General features: G+C 36.3%; 1 protein-coding gene across 4 annotated transcripts in view; it reads right to left on the bottom strand.

Moving 5' to 3' along the window:
• Positions 1 to 21,270, bottom strand: part of CFAP91 (cilia and flagella associated protein 91) — an 89,285-nt gene extending 68,015 nt beyond the window's left edge. For all 4 annotated transcript variants that reach the window (XM_081300804.1, XM_081300807.1, XM_081300806.1 and 1 more), the window contains exons 1-8: positions 20,488 to 21,270; positions 17,008 to 17,084; positions 16,377 to 16,531; positions 15,660 to 15,743; positions 13,783 to 13,839; positions 7,934 to 8,115; positions 2,494 to 2,671; positions 547 to 704 (exon numbers count right to left, since the gene is read on the bottom strand). In XM_081300804.1, coding sequence (XP_081156930.1) covers positions 547 to 704; positions 2,494 to 2,671; positions 7,934 to 8,115; positions 13,783 to 13,839; positions 15,660 to 15,743; positions 16,377 to 16,531; positions 17,008 to 17,084; positions 20,488 to 20,605 — 1,009 coding nt within the window. In that variant the 5' untranslated portion in view covers positions 20,606 to 21,270. The remainder of the gene's footprint in view (positions 1 to 546; positions 705 to 2,493; positions 2,672 to 7,933; positions 8,116 to 13,782; positions 13,840 to 15,659; positions 15,744 to 16,376; positions 16,532 to 17,007; positions 17,085 to 20,487) is intronic.
• Positions 21,271 to 23,242: the final 1,972 nt, after the last annotated feature.

Raw genomic sequence — 23,242 nt, 5'->3', positions numbered from 1 at the left:
ATATCTTTATTTTATTATTATGTGGTGCTGAGGATAGAACCCAGTGCCTCACGCATGCTAGGCACTGAGCCATGGCCCCAGCCCAAGTAATTCTTAATTCTGCATTGAATAAAGAGTAAGGTGTACATTTCCTATTTTTATACATGAAGTACAAACACATTTGTAGAACATAAACATATATACAAGATGTCAGTGGTATTAAAATTTCTTGGAGAGGTGTGATTAGGAAAAAAATGTATCTTAAAGTTCATTTTTAGGGGACAATAATGACAAAAAAAAGTGGAGCAATAGGATTCTCTATCCAGGGCCTTGGACATCAATATGAGGAACCAACACTCACCCCTCCATAACATCAACAACTTAACTACCTATTAGAATGTGGTCACTTGATGTAGAGAGGGACACCCTTCTACCTTTGAAAAATAACTCATCTCTCATCCCTTACCTATCTGATAACACTAGGATGCAAACAGAACTTTATCATAGCTAAATTAGAGAGCAAAGCCCCCTTTTCCATTTTCTCCCGTCCTCATACTACACCATTACTTGATAAATGTGTGCGATGGATTTGGGCCAGTTTGGCTTCTTTTGCTTCCTGCAGTTTACTCCACTGGGCATTCAAGTGCTTCATGTCCAGTTCATTTTGACGCTCTTCACGCCTCCTCAGCAGCTCTTTTAAAACTTCCAGGCGAAAGTCCTGCAGTCTTCAAATAAATTACAGAGCGTTAATAAGTTCATGGTATTCCAAATATGTGTTTCTACTAGAGAGCACATGAACAGTTGCCACAAATGGGATCTTGTCCATGGGCATTGTCTTCATAGACTTTTCTAAAAGATCACTCCAGAAAAGTGTGATGAATGACTTGAGGGAAAAGGGGAGGAACTTAAGAGTGAATCTAATCACAATGCGTGGGGATGGTTATGAAGGATGAAGAACAGTATGGTAGGTGGGCTCTCCGGGCAGATGGACCTACAGGAACAAGAGGTCTGGACAGTTCCAGATTGAGTGGTATTGCTGGAGGATTGACTAATGGGGGAGTGAAGAGAAAATGAGGTGCGAATCTGAAAATGCCAGTGTCCAGTACATAGTAGGTACTCAATAAGTCTGCTCCCCTCCCTTGGCATATAAGTGTTCTCCTAGAGTGTCCAACTCTGTACAGATGACTGCTCAGATATTTCTGAACCAGACTTTGCTTAAATTCCTGCTGTCCCTTGACTATCTTTAAAAAAAAAGGTACTCATTTTGTTCCCCCAGAAATCTACCCCTTTCCTCACATCTTCTTCCCTCTGCCAATGATCCCTCCTCCAACCATTTTTGCATCTGTTCCCTTGTTCGTGTTCGTATTCTCTCTCCTAACTGGGACTCCTTGCAGCTAGTCTCTCCTTCTTCCAAACTTTGTCCCACATAGCTGTCAAGGTTCACTTTCCTAAAACAGAGCTCTGAAAGCACATTTTTCTCCTACTTAAAAACTCATGCATTAATTTATTCTTTCTCTCATTTGTCAAATATTTAACAAGTGCCCATCATACAGGAGGCCAGAGACAATGACGTGCAAGACAAGATTCCGTTCAAGAAGCACTGTGCTCCAGAAGAGGCCTGGAAACCAACATGTACAACAAGGAGATAAATTCTAGGATAGAATAATAAAAAGACCTCTGGGGGAGAAGAAAGACAAACAAGGGCAAGAAGAGGGTGATGGGAAGGCTTCCTTGTGGAATAAGTGCTTCAGTAAGTGCTTCAGCATGGCTTACAATGAAGGACACCCTTGACTTGCAAGTACCCTTCCTTTCTTGCTTGTTAGGGAGTTTGGTGCTAATAATTTCTCATCATTTCTACATGTCAGCAATAACCTCATTACCAAAATTATGTCAGTTAAAATGACTGAAGTGCCTTGGCATAATGTTTATGCATATCATCAAGTATGCTCATTTCTTTTAATAGAAGCATTTCAATTCTTCCTTTCAAATCAGAAATGCCTATAGCCTATTTGCATCCTGACTGCAAATCCGTGTCAGGGGAGTATAGGACAGAACTCCTGGGAGGCTCGTCAGTGGATATGAATGGGGCAGAAGCCTAGGGACAGTGGCACTGTGAATGAACGCAAAAGGATAGTTTGAAAGATGCTTTGCAGAAATCAGTGAGATTCTGTAATAGTCTAGATGATAGATACAAAAAATAAATAAATAAATAAAAGAAATAAAGAAGAATCAGAGATGCTCTGAAGGAGATGCTGACATCTGGGTTCCATGCTGAACTTCACACACCAGGAGGGTATACCTTTTCATGTTACTGGAGAGAAATTTATAGAGAACTCCTACACCACATCAGGAGGCAGCGATTGCTCCTGAAAGAATGAGAAACCCCATTTCTTATCTCCACAGGTTGAGATTGCTTCTAGAACCCGGCATTTGGGAAATCGATTTACACATTAAAAGAAGTCCAAACATAACTTCCATCAGTGCAGGGTAGCTGTCTGATGGTAGGTAACATACTTTTCAATCTCCTGCTCTCTGAAGGCCCACTCCTTCCTCTCCATCACATTCATCATCTTCCTCCTCTTCTCAAACTGGCGGATGTCACCCAGAGGGGGAAGAGTGGCTTCCCAAGCACGCTTCTCCCTGGCTCGTTCTATCATCTCCACCTCAGCCTGTCCTGCGGGGAGGCCTCGACCTGGAGGATGAAACATCCCACCTTAGAAACCAGGGGGCAAGCCCACGCTCTCCAGTGTATCATTTACTCCCTTTCAGTTCTAGCTTCTTCCCTAAATTCAAGGGTTGTGACAGGACACGATGACACAGGAATGCCTTCTAGATGTGCCTCTAGGCTTGTGCTGTTGGTACCCTGCATTGCCTCTTGCTCATAACCGAGCCCTAAGATGTGGAGAGCACCTCTAAACATGGCCTTGATTTACCCCATCATCTTTCTGGGACCAAAAATTGATAAAGAAAGTAGAGACTAGAACAAGTTTCCTATTTGATCACTGAACCCCAATAACCTTTGTTTTATTGTCATTTAAAAACAATTATAAAGAAATAAATAAGTTCTATTTCTAATAAATATAATAAACTATTATAAAATTTCTGCTTTATTTGTTCAAATCTTTTGTTATATTTATACTTGTATATGTGTAATGTGTGAATTTACTCTCTCTTGGTTTTAAAATTAGGATATTATAGAAAATAATAAAGTTCTATATTTCTGCCCCTTCATTTCTAGAAGAAATCACAATGAGTATATATATTATCAATTCATTTTTAGTTTTATGGGTGTGTATAAAGAAACTAGTAAACCCATGTGCAAAATTATACATATACATGTTTATATACACATATATATAATTTGTGTATTTTGTGTAGAGTTTTCTTTAATAATTTAAAAAATAAAGAGCGTGAAAATAAAACCTTAAATACTCAGATTTAACAACCGCATACACATTTTGTCTCATATACTTTAGCTGTTTTAGCCAAAGACATTAAAAATAAAGTTTACCAACATATCAAGCCCCAATGCCTTTTTCCCAGAGTAAACACAAAAATAAATCTGGGACTCTCCTTCCAGTCAATCTTAGTATTTTATATTCAGATTTATATATCTATATCTTGCTATATAAAAGCATTTAAAATATATCAAGCACTGTTTTAATTAATGTAATCCTCCATAAATCCCTATCATATAAATACAATTACTCCTATCTTACAAGTGGAGAGACTGAGGGGTCAAAGGAGGAGTAACTTGCACAAGATCAGAGCTGGTAAGAAGCAGAAATGAGGATCTGAAGGCGGCAGTGTAAGCTTCGTGTGAGCTTCATGTTCTTACACACTCCAGGGCACTCTTTCTCCAATAAAAACAAATATGAACCAGAAACCAGATTTAGCCAAAAATGAACTATGTATAAATAAAATTTATATTACTTTTAAATTTAATATTTATATACATCAGCTTGTACTACATGATGTATCATTCTGAAACATGCTTTTTTTTTTAAATTCAACTTTGTTTTAGGGGCTTAACCATACTGATCTATAGAGATCTAGGACTTCATTACAATTTAAGCTGATGGACATTTAGATTGCTTCTAATTTTTTTTAAGAACTTAACCTTTATTTTATTTATTTGTTTTTATGTGGTGCTGAGGATAGAAGCCTATGCTAGGCAAACACTTAACCACTTAGCTACAACCCCAACCCTGCTTCTAATTTTTTGATTATGCACAATGCCACAGAAAGCATCCCTGTACTGGTCTCCTTGTGCCTATGTGTGAATTTCTCTAGGATTCTTAGAAGTGGAAATGCTAGAGTCTGGCAGTCAAATCATAAAATATGAGCATTTTAATCCTGGATACTGCCAAATTTACCCGCAGGAAGTATATTTTTGCTCATGCTTTCTGAGATTCCCCAACTCCAAGTTCCTCACTTCCTCCCACATTGCTTCTGCCTAATCTCGGTTGCTTTTTGCAGTCCTTACAAATATTTAGTAGTTCATAGAGTATATATAATTTTTACTTTCACCGAAAGCGGAGTTTGTGGGAGTTTTGTTGTCCTTGTTGCTTTTATATAATTTAGGGAAAGAGAAGAGAAAAATGTTAATTTACACAAGCACAGTTATATTGGGAATAAGAATTTGAATTAGAATTTCTTGAAGGTATAAATTGTTCAGGGAAGAAATCAAATCTATTCGAGCATGAGTTTTTCTGTTCACAAACATGGTGTGTTTCTGTTGTAATCAAATCCTTGTTTTTTAGCTTAAAGAACAATTTACAATTTTCTCTGGAAAAATGCTTTAATATATTTATTTATTAAATAATTTCCTAGGTACATTGTCATTTGTTTCTATCATGAATGTGATTTTTCCCAATAATTTTGCCAATTAGATATTATTCACATACAGTAAGCGTGCTTTTCTTTGTATGTTGATTTCATAACCAACTACCTCATGGAACTCTCTTCTTGTTCTGATCATTGATTTTACTAGGGTTTCCAAACAAGTACAATGTCTGCAAATAATAGTTTTGCTGCTTCTTTCAAATCCTCATAACTATTTTTTTTCTCTTATTTTACTGCATTGACTCCATGCTTCTCAATCAGGGTGCTATTGCCAGATTGGGCAGACAATGACTTCTTGTATGGGACAATCCCATGAGGTACAGGATGTTTAGTGTCAGTGCTAAATTTCTTCTACAGCCCATTCCATATGTTAAATGCCTGAAGCATTTCCTAATCATTATTACATTTAAAAAAAAATGACACACATACTTCTAAATGTCCCTGGGTGGGGAGGGATCATAGCCCAGCTCGCTAAACTGTATGCTAGGATCTTCTCTACACATTGCTATGTAATGGTGGAGATTAGGGTGTCCTCTTTCTTTACTTTGAGAATAAAGCTTCCAGAGTTTTGCCTTTGGTATTATGTTTACTAAAGGCTGCAGTAAATGCTTTTTATTATGTTTCTAAATTTCCTCTGCTCCCAATTTATTTTGAGTTTGCATCATGAATGAGCACTGAATGTTATCAAATATTTTTTCTGCATTCAATGAAGCATTTTTCCTATATTTTCTGTTAAAATTATAATAATATGATTGGTTTTCTGAAACAGCAAAAACTTGAATTTTGCTTGGTTATGATGTGACTCTTTTAAAATACAGCAAAAAAAAAAATTGGGGGGGTGGGTGAGTAACCAGGGATTGAATTCAGGGGCACTTGACCACTGAGCCACATCTCCAGCCCTATTTTGTATTTCCTTTAGAGACAGGGTCTCACTGAGTTGCTTAGTGCCTCGCTTTTGCTGAGGCTGGCTTTGAACTTGTGTTCCTCTTGCCTCTGCCTCACAAGCTGCTGGTATTACAGCATGTGCCATCACACCTTGCCTAAATATAGCAAAATTTGATTGTTGGTATGTTATCTAGAATTTCTGCATATTTCTTTACACCTAAGATTGGCTGTAATTTTCCCTTCCAGTACTGTCCTTATTCAATTTTCAAATCAAATCTAAACTAGCTTCATAAAATGAATAAATTAACTTTTATTCTTTCTCTCTTTGACGAGGAATCTGCAAAAACAAGAGTTTATGTGATCCTTGAAAGAGTGGCAAATACCTGCAAAACTCTTTGGGCCTGGTGCTCTTAAAAATATATTTTTTTTCCTTCTTAGCAAGTATTTTCTTTAGTTACTCATCTATTCTTGAAATCAACTTAGTAATTTATATTTTATTTAATGATTGTGTCTGTTTTTAAAAATACAGCAAAAGATATTCATATTATTATCTTACATTTCTTACATCCTTTACTCTGTAGTTATGTCTCCCTTTCAAATCTAACACTCTGTATTTGCATCGTATTTTCCTTGATGCTTCCTACAAGAGGCTTGGCTATATTATTAGACTGTATCAAAAAATTCCCTTATGGTCCCAACAAGCATTTCTTCTGCCTTTTTTAAATCTCTATATTATTAATTTCTGATTTTAACTTCATTATTTACTTAAGCTGTGAGAATTAAATAAGCTAGAAATGTAAAGCACCTGCCACTGTTCTTGGTACATAGTAATAAGCACTCAGTTTTTGTCCTTAGGGTCATCCTTTTTCACTATGTTTTCTTTCATTTATCTTCTTATAAACTTTTTATTAATGCATATCACAAGTACAGAAAGGTGAAAAATGAGCATCTCATATAATCAGCACCCAGATCAAGGAATGCAATATTACCCAAACCTTAAAGTGCCCATAAGACCCCCTTCCCAGCATCTACCTGCCCAAGAGAACTGCCATCCTTATGCCTAACAACTTACTTTAGTTGTGGCTGGTTTTGAGTCTGATGTGAATGGAATCACAACGTAGGTGCTCTTTTCCATCTTACTTCTTTTGTTCAGCACTATATATATATGAGATTCACGTAGGTGGTTATATATAATTGTACTTTCTATTCTCATTACTACATAGGATTCCATTGTGTAGAATGTACTATATTTTATTTATTCATTCATTCATTGTATGGTTGTCAGACATTTGGAATGTTTCCATTTTGGAGTTATTATGAATAGTGTACCATGAACTCTTTGGTACATGTCTTTTGGTGAACACACATGGATTTCTATTAAAATTATGTGTTCACTTTTCTTTGATAAACACCTATGAAATTTCTGGGTGTAGGCATGAGCATATTCCATAAATGAATTTATCTAATCCTTGTAATACTCTATAAGATAGTTTTATTATGTATGAAAATGTCTTTATTCCACCTTCATTTCTTAATAATATTTTGGTTGGTAAAAAATTCTAGATCTATAATTATCTGCTTACCATATCTTGAATATTAATGTCAAATTACAAAATGTCAAACTGGTTTTATCCCTTTATGGATAATCTCATTTTTTTCTCTAATAGTTTTTGTATTTTTTTTTTCTTCTATAAGTAGTAGATGTGAATTCTTAAATGCTTATCCTTCTCAGTACTCAATGTAATTTTTCTTTGTGAGGGATCATATCTTTCCGCAGTTCTGGGAGATTCTGAGCCATTATTTTTTCCTGCATTGCTTCTTTATCATTCCCTCTGTTCTCTTTCTGAAGCTTACAATGCCATTTCCCATGACTCTTTTTTCTTGCTTTACCTCTGCATGTTTCATTCTGGAATTCATCTTCATTTTTTTCATATATCTATTGGCCACTTGTATGTCTTCTTTTGAGAAATGTGTATAGAGTTCTTTGCCCACTTTTTAATAGGGTTATTATTTTCTAGTTATTGAATAGTTTGAGTTCCTTGTATATTTTGGATATTAGCTCTTTATCAAATATGTGATTTGTAAATATTTTCTCTCAATCTGTAGGTTATCTCTTCACTCTATAAAGCAGAGTTGCCTGTATGTGTGTAATTTCCAAGAACTCAATAGTATGAACGGTGATTGTACTGTCATCTTCAAATATTCAAGAGAATTACTAACTTACCCCAAGTCAGAGTAGCCAGGGTTAAGAGCTCAGGGATCGTGTCTTGGCATACTACATATTCTGGAGAGTATGGATCTGTTTGAACATCAGCATCCCTATAATCAGTCTGAGTGCCCACAGTAGATTTTGAAGGGATGACTGGGTACTTAGAAGGAACAGGAGGAAAAATATATGGTTCTGTCCTAAAAGGAAAAAAATGGTTTTAAATTGAGACTTAATATGATCATTTAAAATACTATATAATCATGAAGAAATAAATTCTTCAGGTTCACTAAGTCCATTTACCCCTTTCATGCTGATAGGCACAAAGTTATAAATCCAGTGAAACCAGGATTATGCTCCCAAACCTTGATAGAGTTATCTTCTTATTCTCACTTCTACCTAGACACTGAGTGGGAATAAACAGGTTGATCTACTCACAAAATTGTATAGAACTATCAAAGGTGGATTCTGGGATGTTGTACAGTACTTCTAGATCTATTTAGAATTTAAATTCCCTGGTTTCTTCTTTGCTTTCAATCACATACACCGGTCTCAGGTATTTCTCTCTAGAAATACAGGAGCAACAGAGAGAGAAGGGATGTTTTCTGAGAAAAAAGGAAGCAAGCTAGCCAGTCAGCCTCTTTCTGGATGGATGACTTAATAATTAATGCCAGGATAACTTGGCTAACGTGGGAAAATTACCTAATCCCTTACACAAAAATTAACTCCCGATCATTTAAAAATGTAAAGCTAAAATGAGACTACAAAAGTACTAATAGATTAAGAAAATATTTATATCATCCTTCAGTAAAGGTCTTTTTAAGCATGGTTCAAGCATCAGAAAATGTACAAGAAATGATCATAGGGGCTGGGGATGTGGCTCAAGCGGTAGCGCGCTCGCCTGGCAAGCGTGCGGCCCGGGTTCGATCCTCAGCACCACATGCAAACAGAGATGTTGTGTCTGCTGAAAACTAAAAAAATAAATAAATATTAAAAAAATTCTCTCTCACTCTCTCTTTAAAAAAAAAGTATCTAGAAGAGAGACTTAATTTAAAAAAAAAGAAATGATCATAGCATTGAGGGTAAGTTTAAACCTCTATATCTCAAAATGTCACAATTTTAAAAGGTGAATGAAAAACTTGGAAATAGGTTTTGCAGCCTACATAATAAAAAGCTAAGCAGCCTTTTGCATAAAAAGCCCTTATGGATCAATAACGAAATTGAATACTCCATTGAAAAGTGGTAAACAAACAAAACAAAAAATAAAACTTTTATCAGATGAAAAGATAATGAACCATAAATAGCAATCAAATAAAAGTAAATTAAAATAGAGAGAAGCTATTTTATCATGCAAGCAAAGATTTAAAAAACTTGAAAGTAGCTGGCATTGATGAGGTTGTGAAAAAAATGGGCATGTTTAAAAACAAGTGTTGGAAATGCAAACAGGTACAACGGGCTGACAGGTACTTTATTAATATATATCAAACCCTTAAATACCTTTTGCCTCAGCAATTGTACTCCTAGAAATTTACTATAGGAAATAATTTGGCAAGTGTACAAGCATACAAAGATATATATGCACACATGTTCATAAAGCCTTATAAAAGAGTGAAAAATTAGAAACCTAAATGATTACAAGGAAAAGAAAAATTATTTAAAAATTATGGAACATTCATAATGAAATTTATGCAGCTGCTCAAAATAATACTGCGATCTATAATTATAAATATGCAAAAACATTTGTGGTTCATTAAAAGCAGGAAAAAGGATACTATTAAACAGAGTATGTAGTAGAATTCCATTTTTATGTTTTTAAAAACTGTACTTTTACACACAGAGAAGTGACTAGATGAAAATATAACACAATAATAGTAATTAGAACAAAAAAAATTGACTTTCATGGCAAAAACAAATAGTAATTAGTTCTTGGTAGAATTGCGGAGAGAATTTTTTCATCTTTATAGTTTTCTAAATTTTCTTCTTTAATATGTGAACATGTGTGTGTATTTGTTTTAAAATAAGAAAGAAAAAAACTATAGCCACTTTCATTATTTAAAAAAGCCCACCCCCCAGGTAGAAGAAGAACTGGTTAAATTACATAAATAATAATAACTAAAGATTAGGGCAAGGGGATAAGGGTATGGCTCAGTGGTAGAGGGCCTGCCTGGCATGTAAGAGGCCCTGAGCTCAATCTCCAGCACTACACACATAAAACAACAACAAAAAAAGATATTTTCATTTTAAAGAACAGAGGTAGTACAGTATATACAACAGATTAACCCTAAGAAAAATGCATTTCAAGCCATTTAGAAAGGAGTGCTTATTTGGAGTTTCAACCTGTGATGGAATAAATACTTTGAAATCAGTTTTATTGCAGTTGCTGTGAATTTCTAACATATGTAGACAATACAGGTATTTATGGCTTCTTATGTTTTCAGCAGAAATAATTCTACTATTAAATTCCAGTTGAGAAAATAACTTCAAACCAGCTTTACATCATCCCAGATTACGTTAAAGTTTATTATATTATCATACTATTAGCTTGAATCGAGAGAATGTTTATTCCAAAATAAATAATTGTTCATTTGAACCATTTTATCAAATTATGGTAAGGTCTTGGATTATGATAAGGTCTAATAAATTCTTCTGACAAAGTTTTCTGATGGATTAGTGTCTTTTTTTTCTTCTAATATGTTATATATGACAGCAGAATGCATTAGAGTTCATATTACATGTATAGAGCACAATTGTTCATATCTCTTGTTGTATGCAAAGTATATTCACACCATTCCTGTCTTCACACATGTACTTAAGGTAATGATGTCCATCTCATTCCATCGTCCTTCTTATCCCCATATCCCTTCCCTTTCCCTCCCACCCTTTTGCCCTATCTAGAGTTCCTCTAATCCTCCCCTGCTCCCCTCCCAACCTCACTATGACTGAGCCTCCTTATATCAGAGAAAATATTTGGCATTTAGGTTTGGGGATTAGCTAATTCACTTAGCATTATCTTCTCCAACTCCATCCATTTACCTGCAAATGCCATGATTTTATTCTCTATTATTGCTGAATAATATTCCATTGTGTATATATACCACATTTTCTTTATCCATTCATCTATTGAAGGGCATCTAGATTGGTTCCACAGTTTAGCTATTGTGAATTGTGCTGCTATAAACATTGATGTGGCTGTGTCCCTATAGTATGCTATAGGAGTGGGATAGCTGGGTCAAAAGATGGTTCCATTCCCAGTTTTCTAAGGAATCTCCAAACTGCTTTCCATACTGGCTGCATCAATTTGCAGTCCCACCAGCAATGTACTAGTGTGCCTTTTCCCCCACATCCTCGACAATACTTATTGTTGTTTGTATTCTTTTTTTTTTAGAAGTGCCCAAGAGAAGGATGCAAAAGAGGAATGCTACTTTGATAGAACTCCTACACTTATTCATAATTTTTATTCTTTATGTCATTGTTACTTTGGAAAGAACAGGAGAAGTATGACTAATTTTCTCTAACCTATGCTTTTCCCCCCATTTCAGTTGGTTTTAGGGGAGAGTAAACTATGAATGAGAAAGAACAAACCTCTTCCTTCAAGACTCAGACCCCAAAACTCCCCACCTACTTTCTGTTTGACCTGACCCTGCTCTGTTCCAGCCCATTCTCACGGTCAAATACTCTCCCTCTGTCACAGCCCAGGTACCAGGGGGCCTCACTATCTGCCTCACCCATCTTCTGAATTTTCCCTCCATCATCCAACAGAGCTGCATACAAAGAGATTTCATTGAATGTTTTCAGAGTTTTAACTCCTTTTTCTCAATGCCAAGATGTTTACAAAGAATCCAAAGATCCAAAAACCAGCCATGAAAAGGCTGTGGCTGGAGAAGGCCAGCTGCTCCCTAGACAATCCATCCCCCCTAATACAGGTGGCACTTTCTTCCCTGCTCAGAAACGCAAACCTGCCTGGATTCCAGAGTTGGCTTTGCTTAGGAATACTGATTCATTCTTTCAAAACTTCCATAGTAAAAACTTCTAACATGCCAATGTCATGTCTAACTTTTGGGGAGAATTTTTATTCCTTATGTCATTGTTACTTAGGAGTAACAGGAGCAGGAGAAGCATGGTGTTAATCACTGTAGGCCTTGAACTCCCTATAATTTAACAATGGTTTTACAGAAGGTAACTATGACCTCCAAAGTAGGCAATCCCATGAGCCTGCTTCTAAAGAATTGCCAGGGGATCTGTAGGGATCCACCCATCTCATAGCTCCCCCTTTGCTCACACAAAGCGTTTCCTATAAGTCTGCATCTCTCCTTGATAAGCTGGCACTTTAGAAAATTGCTCCATCTGGGAAGAGCAGGGAATCTATTCTCTATCTCAAGTCTTAAAAAAAAAATCAAGGGAGAAGTAGGATCCAATTTGGCATTTATTTTGAGGATTATAGATATTTTACAACATATGTCTTATTCACAAGATGCTATATATGTATATCATTAAGAATAACTACATAATTTAAATGCATGCTTGAAACCCAGTCCTAAACACATTTCTATTCAGAATTTGAGACTTTAAAAAAGGCATCTTTTCCTGAACATTTCATGAATACCTTGAAATCATAGAGAAATATTAAGGTATGTTAACAGGAAAACGTATTGCAAAAAACTAGATTTTCAATGTAATGCTCTACATAAACTGCTGCCTGGCCCTAAAAAATGGAAGACATTTATACCAGATTCAGCCCTTGAATTTTACTTCTCTCATCGTGGTTCAATTTTTTGTGAAAGAAAAACTATATTTTACTTATCTTTGTAAATCACATTGCCTTATATAGGTTAAATGATTATTAAATTATAAAATTCTAGCATTCCAAAATATTCCTTAATTTATAAAATGTTGAAGAGTCATCAAATAAGTGTGAGTTTCAGGAAAGCAAAAGAAGACATTTAAAGAATATCAAACTTTTTTCTCTTAATCATAACTGCTATGGTTTGAATATATGTCTTAACCAAACTTCATGTTGAAACTCAATTCCAATTTTGATAATATTAAGAGGTGGGGCCTATTTTGGAAGCGATAAAGCCTCATAAGAGCATTTGGTGCCTTACAAAAGGGCTGGAGGTAATTAGTTTAAAGGCCCTTTTTGCCCTTTCACCTTTTACTGTGTGAAAACATAGCATTTGCTCCTCCTGCCATGTAAGGTCTTCACCAGACACCAAGTGTTAGTGCCTTGATCTTGGACTCCCCAGTCTTCAAAACTATGAGAAACACATTTCTTTTTTTCTTTTTTTTTAAAGAGAGAGAGAGAGAGGAGGGAGGAAGGGAGGGAGGGAAGGAGGGAGGGAGGGGGAGAGAGAGGGAGAGAGAGAGAGAGAGAGAATTTTTAAATATTTATTTTTCAGTTTTAGGTTTTATTTTATTTTTATGTGGTTCTGAGTATCGAACCCAGCGCCCTGCACATGCCAGGCGAGCGCGTTACCGCTTGAGCCACATTCCCAGCCCAGAGAAACACATTTCTATTATGTATAAATTACCCATTCTATGGTATTTTATTACAATATTTAGACTAAGACAACTCATAATAAGAAATACATTTTATATCATAATTCATTATATACATAAAAACATGCATATATATTCATCTTAAAAGGTATACCAAAAAACAACTCTTCCTCAATATGTCTGATACTCTGGTTATTTTCTATTGTTGTTTGTTTTTTAAAATGCTGCTCATGACCCACTAGAAAATTCCACACTTTCTACTGGTTTTGATCCACAGTTTGAAAAATATTGATTTAGAGAACTATCTTCTAAAAGCAAATATGGAAGAAAATAACAAATCAAAAGAGTGCTTTGAAATAATGGTCACTTACTTGGTTGCTGCAAAAACAACACTGAGTGGCATCTGTTGATAAAAGGGAAGGAAGGGCCTGGGATGAAAAAGAAAAACACAGATGTGTGGGACTTTTGCATTTTGCATTTCTTCTAATTTTAGTATCTGTTTCTTAAAATCTTTGAATATGTTATGGACCAGGCTATCTGGGCAATAACCAAACAGACTCTATTTTCCCTGAGACTCCATATCATGTAAGAAAAGCTTCTCCCATGGGAAAGCCCCTCTTCTGTACCCATTAATAGTTACCTAGACTTGGCAACACAAAATAGCAATTCTTATACAATGTAAAATTGTTCTCCTTTGTTTCCATTTTACTTTGGCAATGTACCTTGTCAGAGATTGATTGTCTAGACATTAGTAACCATCCTCTTAATTTGTACTGAACTAGGATCATTTTGACCAATTTCCCTTCTGCTTGCTTGCTGCTATGCCAACCTGCAAAATCCTGTGGGAAACACCAATGTACCCATTGCATTGTCTCGCTAACTGCCCAATCCAGCTTCTGTACCTGCTTGCCTGCAGCTACATCAACCCAGATGTGGTTTTTGCCTTTAAATATCCTAAAATGCTCAGGCTTGGGGCTGTTCCTTGCAGAGACAGTTATGGGTCCTGTGGGGAGCAGTACAGCTGGCTAAATACTCTTCAATTGGGGCAAAACTAGGACTTGGTGTGTTTTCTGAGGGATCTGCCCCACAACAAATATCCCATGTAACAATAATACTAAAACTTATATATATATAAAATCACTTTATATATATATAAAATCACTGAGGGGAGGGAGGAGGGTCTTGTTTAAAATGCACATTCCCAAGTCTGGCCCAGAAGACTTAATAGCTGTAGAATACAGCTAATGAATGTGCATTTTCAGAAGGCACACCAGTATCTTCTTTGTGATGGCAAACAAGCCATGATTTCAGAAACTGTTCTCCACTTGGGCTTCACCAGCCATTAGCTATGAAGTGTATTGCATGCACTAAAAATGATAGCTGTTATCATTGATGTAAAGAGATTTTCTAACAATGTCAAGACTGAAATGTTCATTAGTCATTTTGTACCTGTCAAAGTATTTATAGTGATTCTTTCCAGTAACATCAGGATTTTCATAAACTTCTTTAGTTTATGAAAGTAAAGTAAGTTCTCAAGTTCCCTGAGACATTTTGAAAATCCCAATGACTTAAAGTTTAAAGCATCCCCTTTTCCCCCCCAGAAAAGTCTAGGAATTGAATATGCTTGAGTTAATATCAGAAAAGCTCCATAAGGCAGTTACTCATAAATAATAACATGGATTAGAAGTTTATTTTCTCAAGGAAGCTTATACAGATGTGATATCAAGACTATTTTTCTAACCTACATAACACCTACAGGAAAATTCTCATCTCATTTTAATAAGGGTATATAATTATCACATGAAATTAGTCTCAAATGAAATAAATTTTTTAATGTGTTGGTTTGGACAATATTCATACAGAGAGCAAATGACCATTTGAACACTTTTTTAACAATTTTCCCTGCTCTACAATTTCATGATATCTCTGCAAATATACATTCTTAGTTGCAATTAGTACCTCTAAAGTTAGGCAGACTTAGTTGGAATTCCAGCTCTGTCACAAGCTAGCTTGCTCATCGATTTTGAGTAATCTACTTTTCCTCTCAGTTTCAGCTTCATTATTGGAAAAATGGGGCTAATATGTATCTTATGCTACATTTCTGTTGTGAAGATTAGACAGCATGTATGCAAAGCACTTTAAAGTGGTGCCTGGTATATTGCATGCACTTAAAATGATAGCTGTTATCATTGATGTAAAGAGATTTCTAACAATGTCAAGACTGAAATGTTCATTAGTCATTTTGTACCTGTCAAAGTATTTATAGCGATTCTTTCCAGTAACGTCGGGATTTTCATAAACTTCTTTAGGCATCTGAAAACAAGTGCCCATTCTAAAGTGAAGCAGGAAAACATTATTCAAGTGTATCATTTCCACCTCTAATTTCTACTTAACATTTCTACATCTATAGAGTCTGAATATCTCATAGTAACAGGGAAGTCTTTGTTATCATGCATTTAGCTATCCTACATCTTAGACTAGGCATGATTACTTCCTGTAAGCCAGGAAACAAGAATTTAGTAATAGGGAGTGAGAGTTCAGAAATGAATATATTTGTGAAATCCTGTATATAAAAATGCCCACTTTTAATTAAAAGCACATGAGAATAACAAAGTTCCAAAAGCATTATCATTTGTTAATTTACTAAATATTAACTTTGTAGTTTAAAAAATGATTTCAAGAGTAAGGTGATATTTCCATAAGGAAGTTTCTCACAAATAATAATTTGTGGATTAGTAATTTACATATTTTTTTCATGCCAACCTTCTGAGAACTACTAACCAATAAATGTATAACCTTTGTTCCTTAATCAAGCTTGTTTTGGAAGAAGGGGTTTAACAAGAGAACTTGGTCCAGGTAGACATTATAACCATACATTTTTAAATAATGCAGAGTAAATACATTAAAATTTTTAAAAATAAAAATACACAAGTATATTTAGTGTTAGGAGCCACCTGACACTTACGTGGAAAGCTGCCAGAGGACTTCTTTATGCTTCTCAAGTCCCCTCCATTCTCGACTGATAAATGGTGGGAGAGGATCGGACTTGCTCCAATAATGAGAATATCTTGGATAATGAATCAGGTTACTGAACATGCTTCTAAATCTGGGAACTTTTCTCTAATGTTAGGAAATGGAGGAATGGAGAAAAAGAACATAATTATATACATATATAAAATATCAGATTTTCTAAAGCACTTTAATTATATTATAAACTTTTAAAAAATAGAACAAGACAATGAATATTGGGAAAACAATTATTGTATGCATAGACAATCTCTAAAAGGACACTCAGGAAATTGATGACAGTGACTATTTACATGGCAGGGCTAGAATTAGTTTATACTGTATATGCTTTCATACTGCTTGCATTCTTCCAACCCAGGCATGAGTATCTTTTCCATCAAAGTAAATTAACAAATGGCTCTTGCATTACAAGTATTGAGATGCCTTGCCCCCTAGTAATCATAGCAAAGCAATTTCTGCAGACCCTAAAATCCAGTGGAGATCTGATGATTGTCAATCTGATTAAAGCAGTTAGCCATGCTAGACAGTTCAGATTCATTAGGTTGCCTTAGTAGATGAATCAAACATACCAGTCGGCTTCGAATCAGGGTGGCTTGAATATATGCCTGTGTGTGGTCTTTCTCGTTTGACACAATAAACAATGGATCTGAGAAAAAACATAATAAAGTAGTATAAGGAGTAGAAAAAATATTCTCCTAGGGTGAGAACACTAGCAAAGCAATATAATTTTCTTTCTTCTTTCTTCTCCTTTTTTTTTTTTTTTTTTTTTTGAGATGGAGATCTCATTATGTTACCCAGACTAGCCTTAAACTCCTGGGCTCAAACCATCCTCCTGTCTTAGCCTACTAAGTATCTGGAACTATAGGTATGTAACACCATGTCTGCTTTGTAATTTCTCAATTGGAAAACAAATTAGAAAGTTTAGATATTGCCTAACTCTGCAGCAACTAATGGCCCTATTATTCAATTCCTTCTACCAGTGAGAATTTGTTAGATACATTTCTTTCCTGTATATTCCAAGTCAGTTTATGAAAATGGAATGCAAAAAGAAAGACCAGCATCTTTACAAGCACAATACCCTAAATAGCTCTCTTCATTCCTATGAAGTCCTTCGTAGTCCTTCAAGAGAAAAGATATTATATATACATATATATATATATATACATATATATGTATACATATATATACATATGTACTATGCCCAGTTACAAGAGAAAGAAACAATGAATTTAGGTACTAGTTCTATATTCAGTGTACTAAGAAGAGGCAAATAGCAAAGTTCCTCAGAATTGGTAGACATGGTAAGGAACTCTCAATTTCTAATAAGAAATAAATAAGGTCAGCTATCTTCAGAATGTACTCCTTACGTTTATAAGTACTGTACATTGATGATGGGCCTAAATTATCTCTCTGAAGTTCCATAGAAGATTAACCTGCTGTTATAAGAACTTATTTATTAGGTATATCTTTAATGATGAAGAATATTAGTGATTGATTACATCACCCATTAAAATGAACTGATTTGACACTGAACTCATAAACAGTCTTCAGAGAGACACTTGATTTCCCAAGTAGACTTATCTCTGGGGAAACAAATACCCTGACCAACTAGTCTAGGCAACTGAGTGACATATATTTCTTCATAGATATTAGTAAACTGGTATTGTAATGTTAGAAATAGGTTTCATTTGAACTTGAATGAGTCAATTCTTAAAACCTAACAACTCTGTGGTTGACCCAAAAAAACACAACCTGCTGGATGTAGTTATCTGATATTTCCACCAACATTTGAAAAGCTGCAAGGGGCTCAGGCTCCCTTTTTGCTTCACACAAGAAGGTGTTTTTGACTGGCTATTATGTCCTATATGCTTGGACTACATACATCAACAAAAAGATTTTTAAAAACTGACTTCATGGTAGGCGCATTAAACAACAAATATAATAAACAAGAAATTATATAATAAGTTAGAGGATAATAAGTGCTATTTAAAAAGATATCAGGGTAAGGGAGACTGGGATCAAATTTTAAATTCATGACAACATAACATGTAAGGAAACTTGAAGGTGAGGGATTTGTTATATGAATATCTGGAGGAAGAACATTTTAGGAGAGCAAATCACTAGAAGAAAGGCCCTAAGATGAAAGCATGACTGATATGTTGGAGAACAGCAGAGACCAGGGTGAATGAAGTAGAATGATGCAAAGATTAATACATTAAAAGTGAAGGAAATAACCAAGGGCTTCTTAGATAACAGTTAAGGAGCTTAGAGGTGTTCATATTTGTACCTTTGACCCCATACCTAACCCGTCACTTCTTTTTTTTTTTTTTTCCTAACAGATGGAAACCAGACCCCAGGTCAACAAACTTACCAGCTGGTCAGCATCAATGTTATTTCTTTTAAATCTTCAACTAAGATACATGAAACTCTATTCTATACAATTGGTGGTAAGCTTTAGGATTAAGAGGTTATGTAGAGTGCCACCCCAGCCCCTGTTCTAGTAAGATAAATCCATACACAAGTGGCTGTCAAATGGAAAAAGGAAGCACATACATAGAAAACAATAACATGCAGATTAAATACAGATAGCTAGAGTTGCCAGTTAAATCTGAATTTCAAATAAGCCATTAATAATTCTTTAATATAAATGTCCCAAATATTGCATGGGATGAAAAAATTATACTAAAATATTATGTTATTTATCTGGAATTCAAATTTAACTGTACATCCTCTATTTTTATTTGCTAAATCTGTCAACACTAACAGGGTAAAAGACTGTAAGGTCAAAGAAAGAAAGCAGGAAAGCATGTCACATTAGTGTTTAATTTTCCTGTCCAGGTTCTAGACTGTCCTGGTTATACCTTGCTTCCTGTCTGTGACTAGCTGCATGAGCTTGCCGGTTTTATTGTAACAATGCAGACTTTCAATTGACCTATTATGAATGGATTTCTGTTCTTTCCAAGGGATATGGAAACATTTAGCAATCTCTGCAAAAGAGACACTTAGAGGTAAAACAACCAACAAGCTTAATAAATTCTTTGCTTGTCTTTACTGAAGATGTTTATCTTCCTTCCCAAATTACCTTTGAAAGCAACATAGAGATATGTTTACAGGACTTACTAGATTTATTTAACAAGATGAAAGCAAGTGTGAATAAAGATCCCGGGCCAGAATATGTAAGCAATCATTACATAGCTCCTATCCAGGAAATGGGTACCCTATAGGATCCCATTCAAAGAACACTCTGGGCATCCCAAAGGCAATACCATGTGTTTGGAAACAATGCTAGATTCAGGCCAAAGCCTAGAGCTACTGAGAACAAAACTGGAAAAAAAAAAATCATGTTTGACTGTTGTAACAAATGTAACAGTAAATTTGGTAATTGAATTAACATTTTGAAGTACCTAGCATATGTACCAGCGTTGAAATAGATTTTGAGAATATATAGAACAGGACTTTGAGGACCAATCGAGTTAGAACACAAGTGGAAAGTCGGAGAATTAAAATAAACTGGAGCTTTATTGGCGCTAGAGGAACATAGTTTTTAAACAGTATTTTAATGGAAAAGAAAACGTTTAATGAAAAATAAAACGCTAAAATCAAAAGTGAGATAAACTGCAGCCTCTTTATCTACAATGCAAAATTTGAAGCTGCCCAGCGAATGAGAGCTGGAAGATCATTTTCGCTGGGCATTGTATGGAGTTTGAATGTGGGAACATAGTGTGCATGAATACCCAAATCTGCAAATCTCTCCATACTTTTCCGCCAAAGTAGGTTTCAGAAAGATAGCTCAGATCTGAGCAAATGATCCCAGGACAGAGACAAAGAGTAAGGTGTCCCCGCGCGGTGCACCTGGCATGGCGCACCTGAGCGCGGGGCCATCTGAAGAGCTTCGTAGCTGCCCCAGCCTAACAACAGACAACTTTGGGCAGGGAGTCTATCCAGAGGTTCATCCTTCGTTCACCATTCCCCGGCAAGGTCCTACCAACTGTAAGGTCAATCTGGCCCAAGAGTCGACAGCCCAGGGGCGGGTTCTGGGGCAGCCTTACCATAAAGGAAATCGTACGTTCGATTGGAGGAAAAGTAGCCCCTCGACTTCTCCCGACACAGTTGCTGAGATAATTGACGGTCAGTCGAGGACTTCTCGATGGTCACTACGTGGCTCATGGTGCTGCCTCTTTCCTCGGGCCAGCCAGGGACAGCTAGGGAGGTCCAGTTTCTGTGTGCACCGTAGCTATGGTAACCTACCCCTCCCCTGCAAAAGGCGCGCGCGGGTCAGGGGCGGGGCGAGGCTCTGGAGGGGCGGGGCCGGACAAGGATGCAGGGCGGGGCGAGGCGCTAGAGGAGCTGGGCGAGGAGAGGCGCCTGTGGGAGGATCCTGGAGCCGGGTTAGGGTGGAAAACCTAAAGGGGGAAAGGAGAGTGGGGAGGGAAAGGATGGGAGAGGGACAGCCTCAATCACAGTAAGCTTGCTAGAGGTGGCCCGCAGCTTTTTAGCGTCCCACGCAGGGTCAACGCCGGGAGCTAAGGAAAAGGGCAGTCTCAGCGATTTGCCAGTTATAGCCTGTAACCTCTTTCGGAAATCCCTGGGACGTCTCAGAACCTTCTAGAATGGTTGGGTGCTTTCATTTCAGAAAGTCCCTTTCCAGGGGACTAGTGAGAGAGCGATGAGGAATTCAGGCTCCTCAGTGTTAGGCCTTGGCTATCGCCCCCCGCGCATCAGCGTTTAGAGTGGGCTAGTTCCATAACTTACTCCGCAGACTGCTGCCCCCTACTCAGTCTGGGCATTATTAGATCAAGGAGGAAGGGCTGTAGGCCTTCTAAAAACTATAATAGCAAAATTTGAAGATGGTCAAAAGTGAGCCCATTTTTAATAAAGTATCTATACCCAGAGTCAACCTCTGTTAGCATTTCCCGCAGTCTAGTTTTATTCTCTCCTTTTATTTAAAAGATATCTCAGACATATTATTATTTTACTCTTAAAATCCTGTCTGTATCTCAAAGTGATGCAGATTTTTAAAAATGTTTAAGCTCCATTATTGTATCTAAATGAACACTAATTGCTTCCTGTAATTTAATACTATGTATTCAAATTCCCCAGCTTGAGTCCAAGATGTCATTTACAGTTCTACTCAAGATTCAAAAAAGTCCTCACATTGCTTTTTGATATTTATATTAAGTCTTTTATTTTAGAACAGTTGATTTCTAGTACTCTCAATGATTCTTTATCTTGGGGATTCTTCCAAAAAAGAACTTTCTCAAACCAACTCATTGGATTGAAATAAAGCTCATAGAGAAGAGACTAGATAAATGCTGAGTGTTTTTCTCTTAAGTATAAAATTTAGAGAAATGAGTCAGTACCCTAGCAAACTCCAATATTAACCACAAAATTTTTTGTTGTTTAGTATAATTATGAATGCATGCATTTTACATTTATGTTGTCTTAATCCATTATAATGATGATTCTTTATGATGCTGAAATCATCCCATTAGGCTAGTGGCACTCCTTTAAGTGGCTTCTTTGTGTTTTTGTTTGTTATGATTCACAGATAGTTATTGACTAAGCTTGCTGACTGCTACTACTCTTTCTGCACATACTACTGGTTTTCACTTATTGTATCTACTCCTAGACTTCTTGGGGTTTAGGAAACCAGATATGTACTTTGTCACCTTCAAATTTTTGCTCAAGCTAATCCTTTTGCCTAAAATGCCTTTTCTTATTTACGCCCCTACGATTCTTTGCTTGGCTGAACTTTAGGCATTATCCTGACCTTGTCTTAGGCCCATGTGTGAACTTTCTTATAAAGTCTAGCTTTAGTAAAGAGCCCTACTAAGTCAGTTTGACAAGATCCTTCCTCCCTCACCCTCATCCTCACTTTCTGATCACCATCCATATCTAATTGGGTCCATTACTCCACCATTCCCCAGTTCAAATGAATTTGAACATTGCCCTGCAAAAATTCGGGTAAACTGGTTTAGGCAGAATCCTCCTTGATGTTCCTTTTTAATAGTTTTTCATCCACAGACGCCTGCCCTGCTCCTTGGCTATTAATTCCCACTTGCCTTTGCTGTATTCACAACTGAAGTTGAGTTCTATCTCTTTGCCCCACTGCAAGACCCTATTGCAATGGTTCTCAAGCCTGTCACAGTAGTACTGAATACACTCTGGTTTTTGTTTGTTGTTTGTTTGTTTAACATCCCTTATCGTTTTTTTGGGTAGGGAGGGAATGTTGGAGATTGAACTTGGGGCACTCAACCACTGAGCCACATCCCCAGCCCTATTTTGTATTTTATTTAGAGACAGAGTCTCATTGAGTTGCTTAGCACCTTGCTTTTGTTGAGACTGGTTTTGAACTCGATATCCTTCTGCCTCAGCCTCTTGAGTAAATGGGATTACAGGTGTGTGCCACTACACCCAGCCCCCAACTATCTTAATCTTCAAGACACAGCTGTAACTTTGTCATCTAAAACTGCATAAGCAATTTCCCCAAATCACCCACCACCAAAAAAAGAGTAAGCTGTCTTTTGTTTTTTTTTCTTTGTCTTTTTCTTCTTCTTCTTGCAGTACTGGGGAATGCACCGAGGAGAATTCTATTACTGAGCTACAACCCTTTCTACTTTATTTTGAGACAACGTCTTGCTAAGTTTCACAGGCTAGACTCAAACTTGTAATCTTCCTGCCTCAGCTTCCCAAGTTGGTAGTAACTATAGGTATGTGTTGTTGCATACAGCTCATTCTTTTTTCTAATGCTATTCTAGCACCAATAGTATTGACCATTTTGAATTTTAATTATTTCCAACTTTG

Source organism: Spermophilus citellus (genome assembly GCF_964194105.1).
Source record: "Spermophilus citellus genome assembly, chromosome: 7".
Classification (NCBI taxonomy): domain Eukaryota; kingdom Metazoa; phylum Chordata; class Mammalia; order Rodentia; family Sciuridae; genus Spermophilus; species Spermophilus citellus.
The sequence above is the reverse complement of the archived record's forward strand: the minus strand, read 5'-3'. Positions and strand labels throughout refer to the sequence as shown.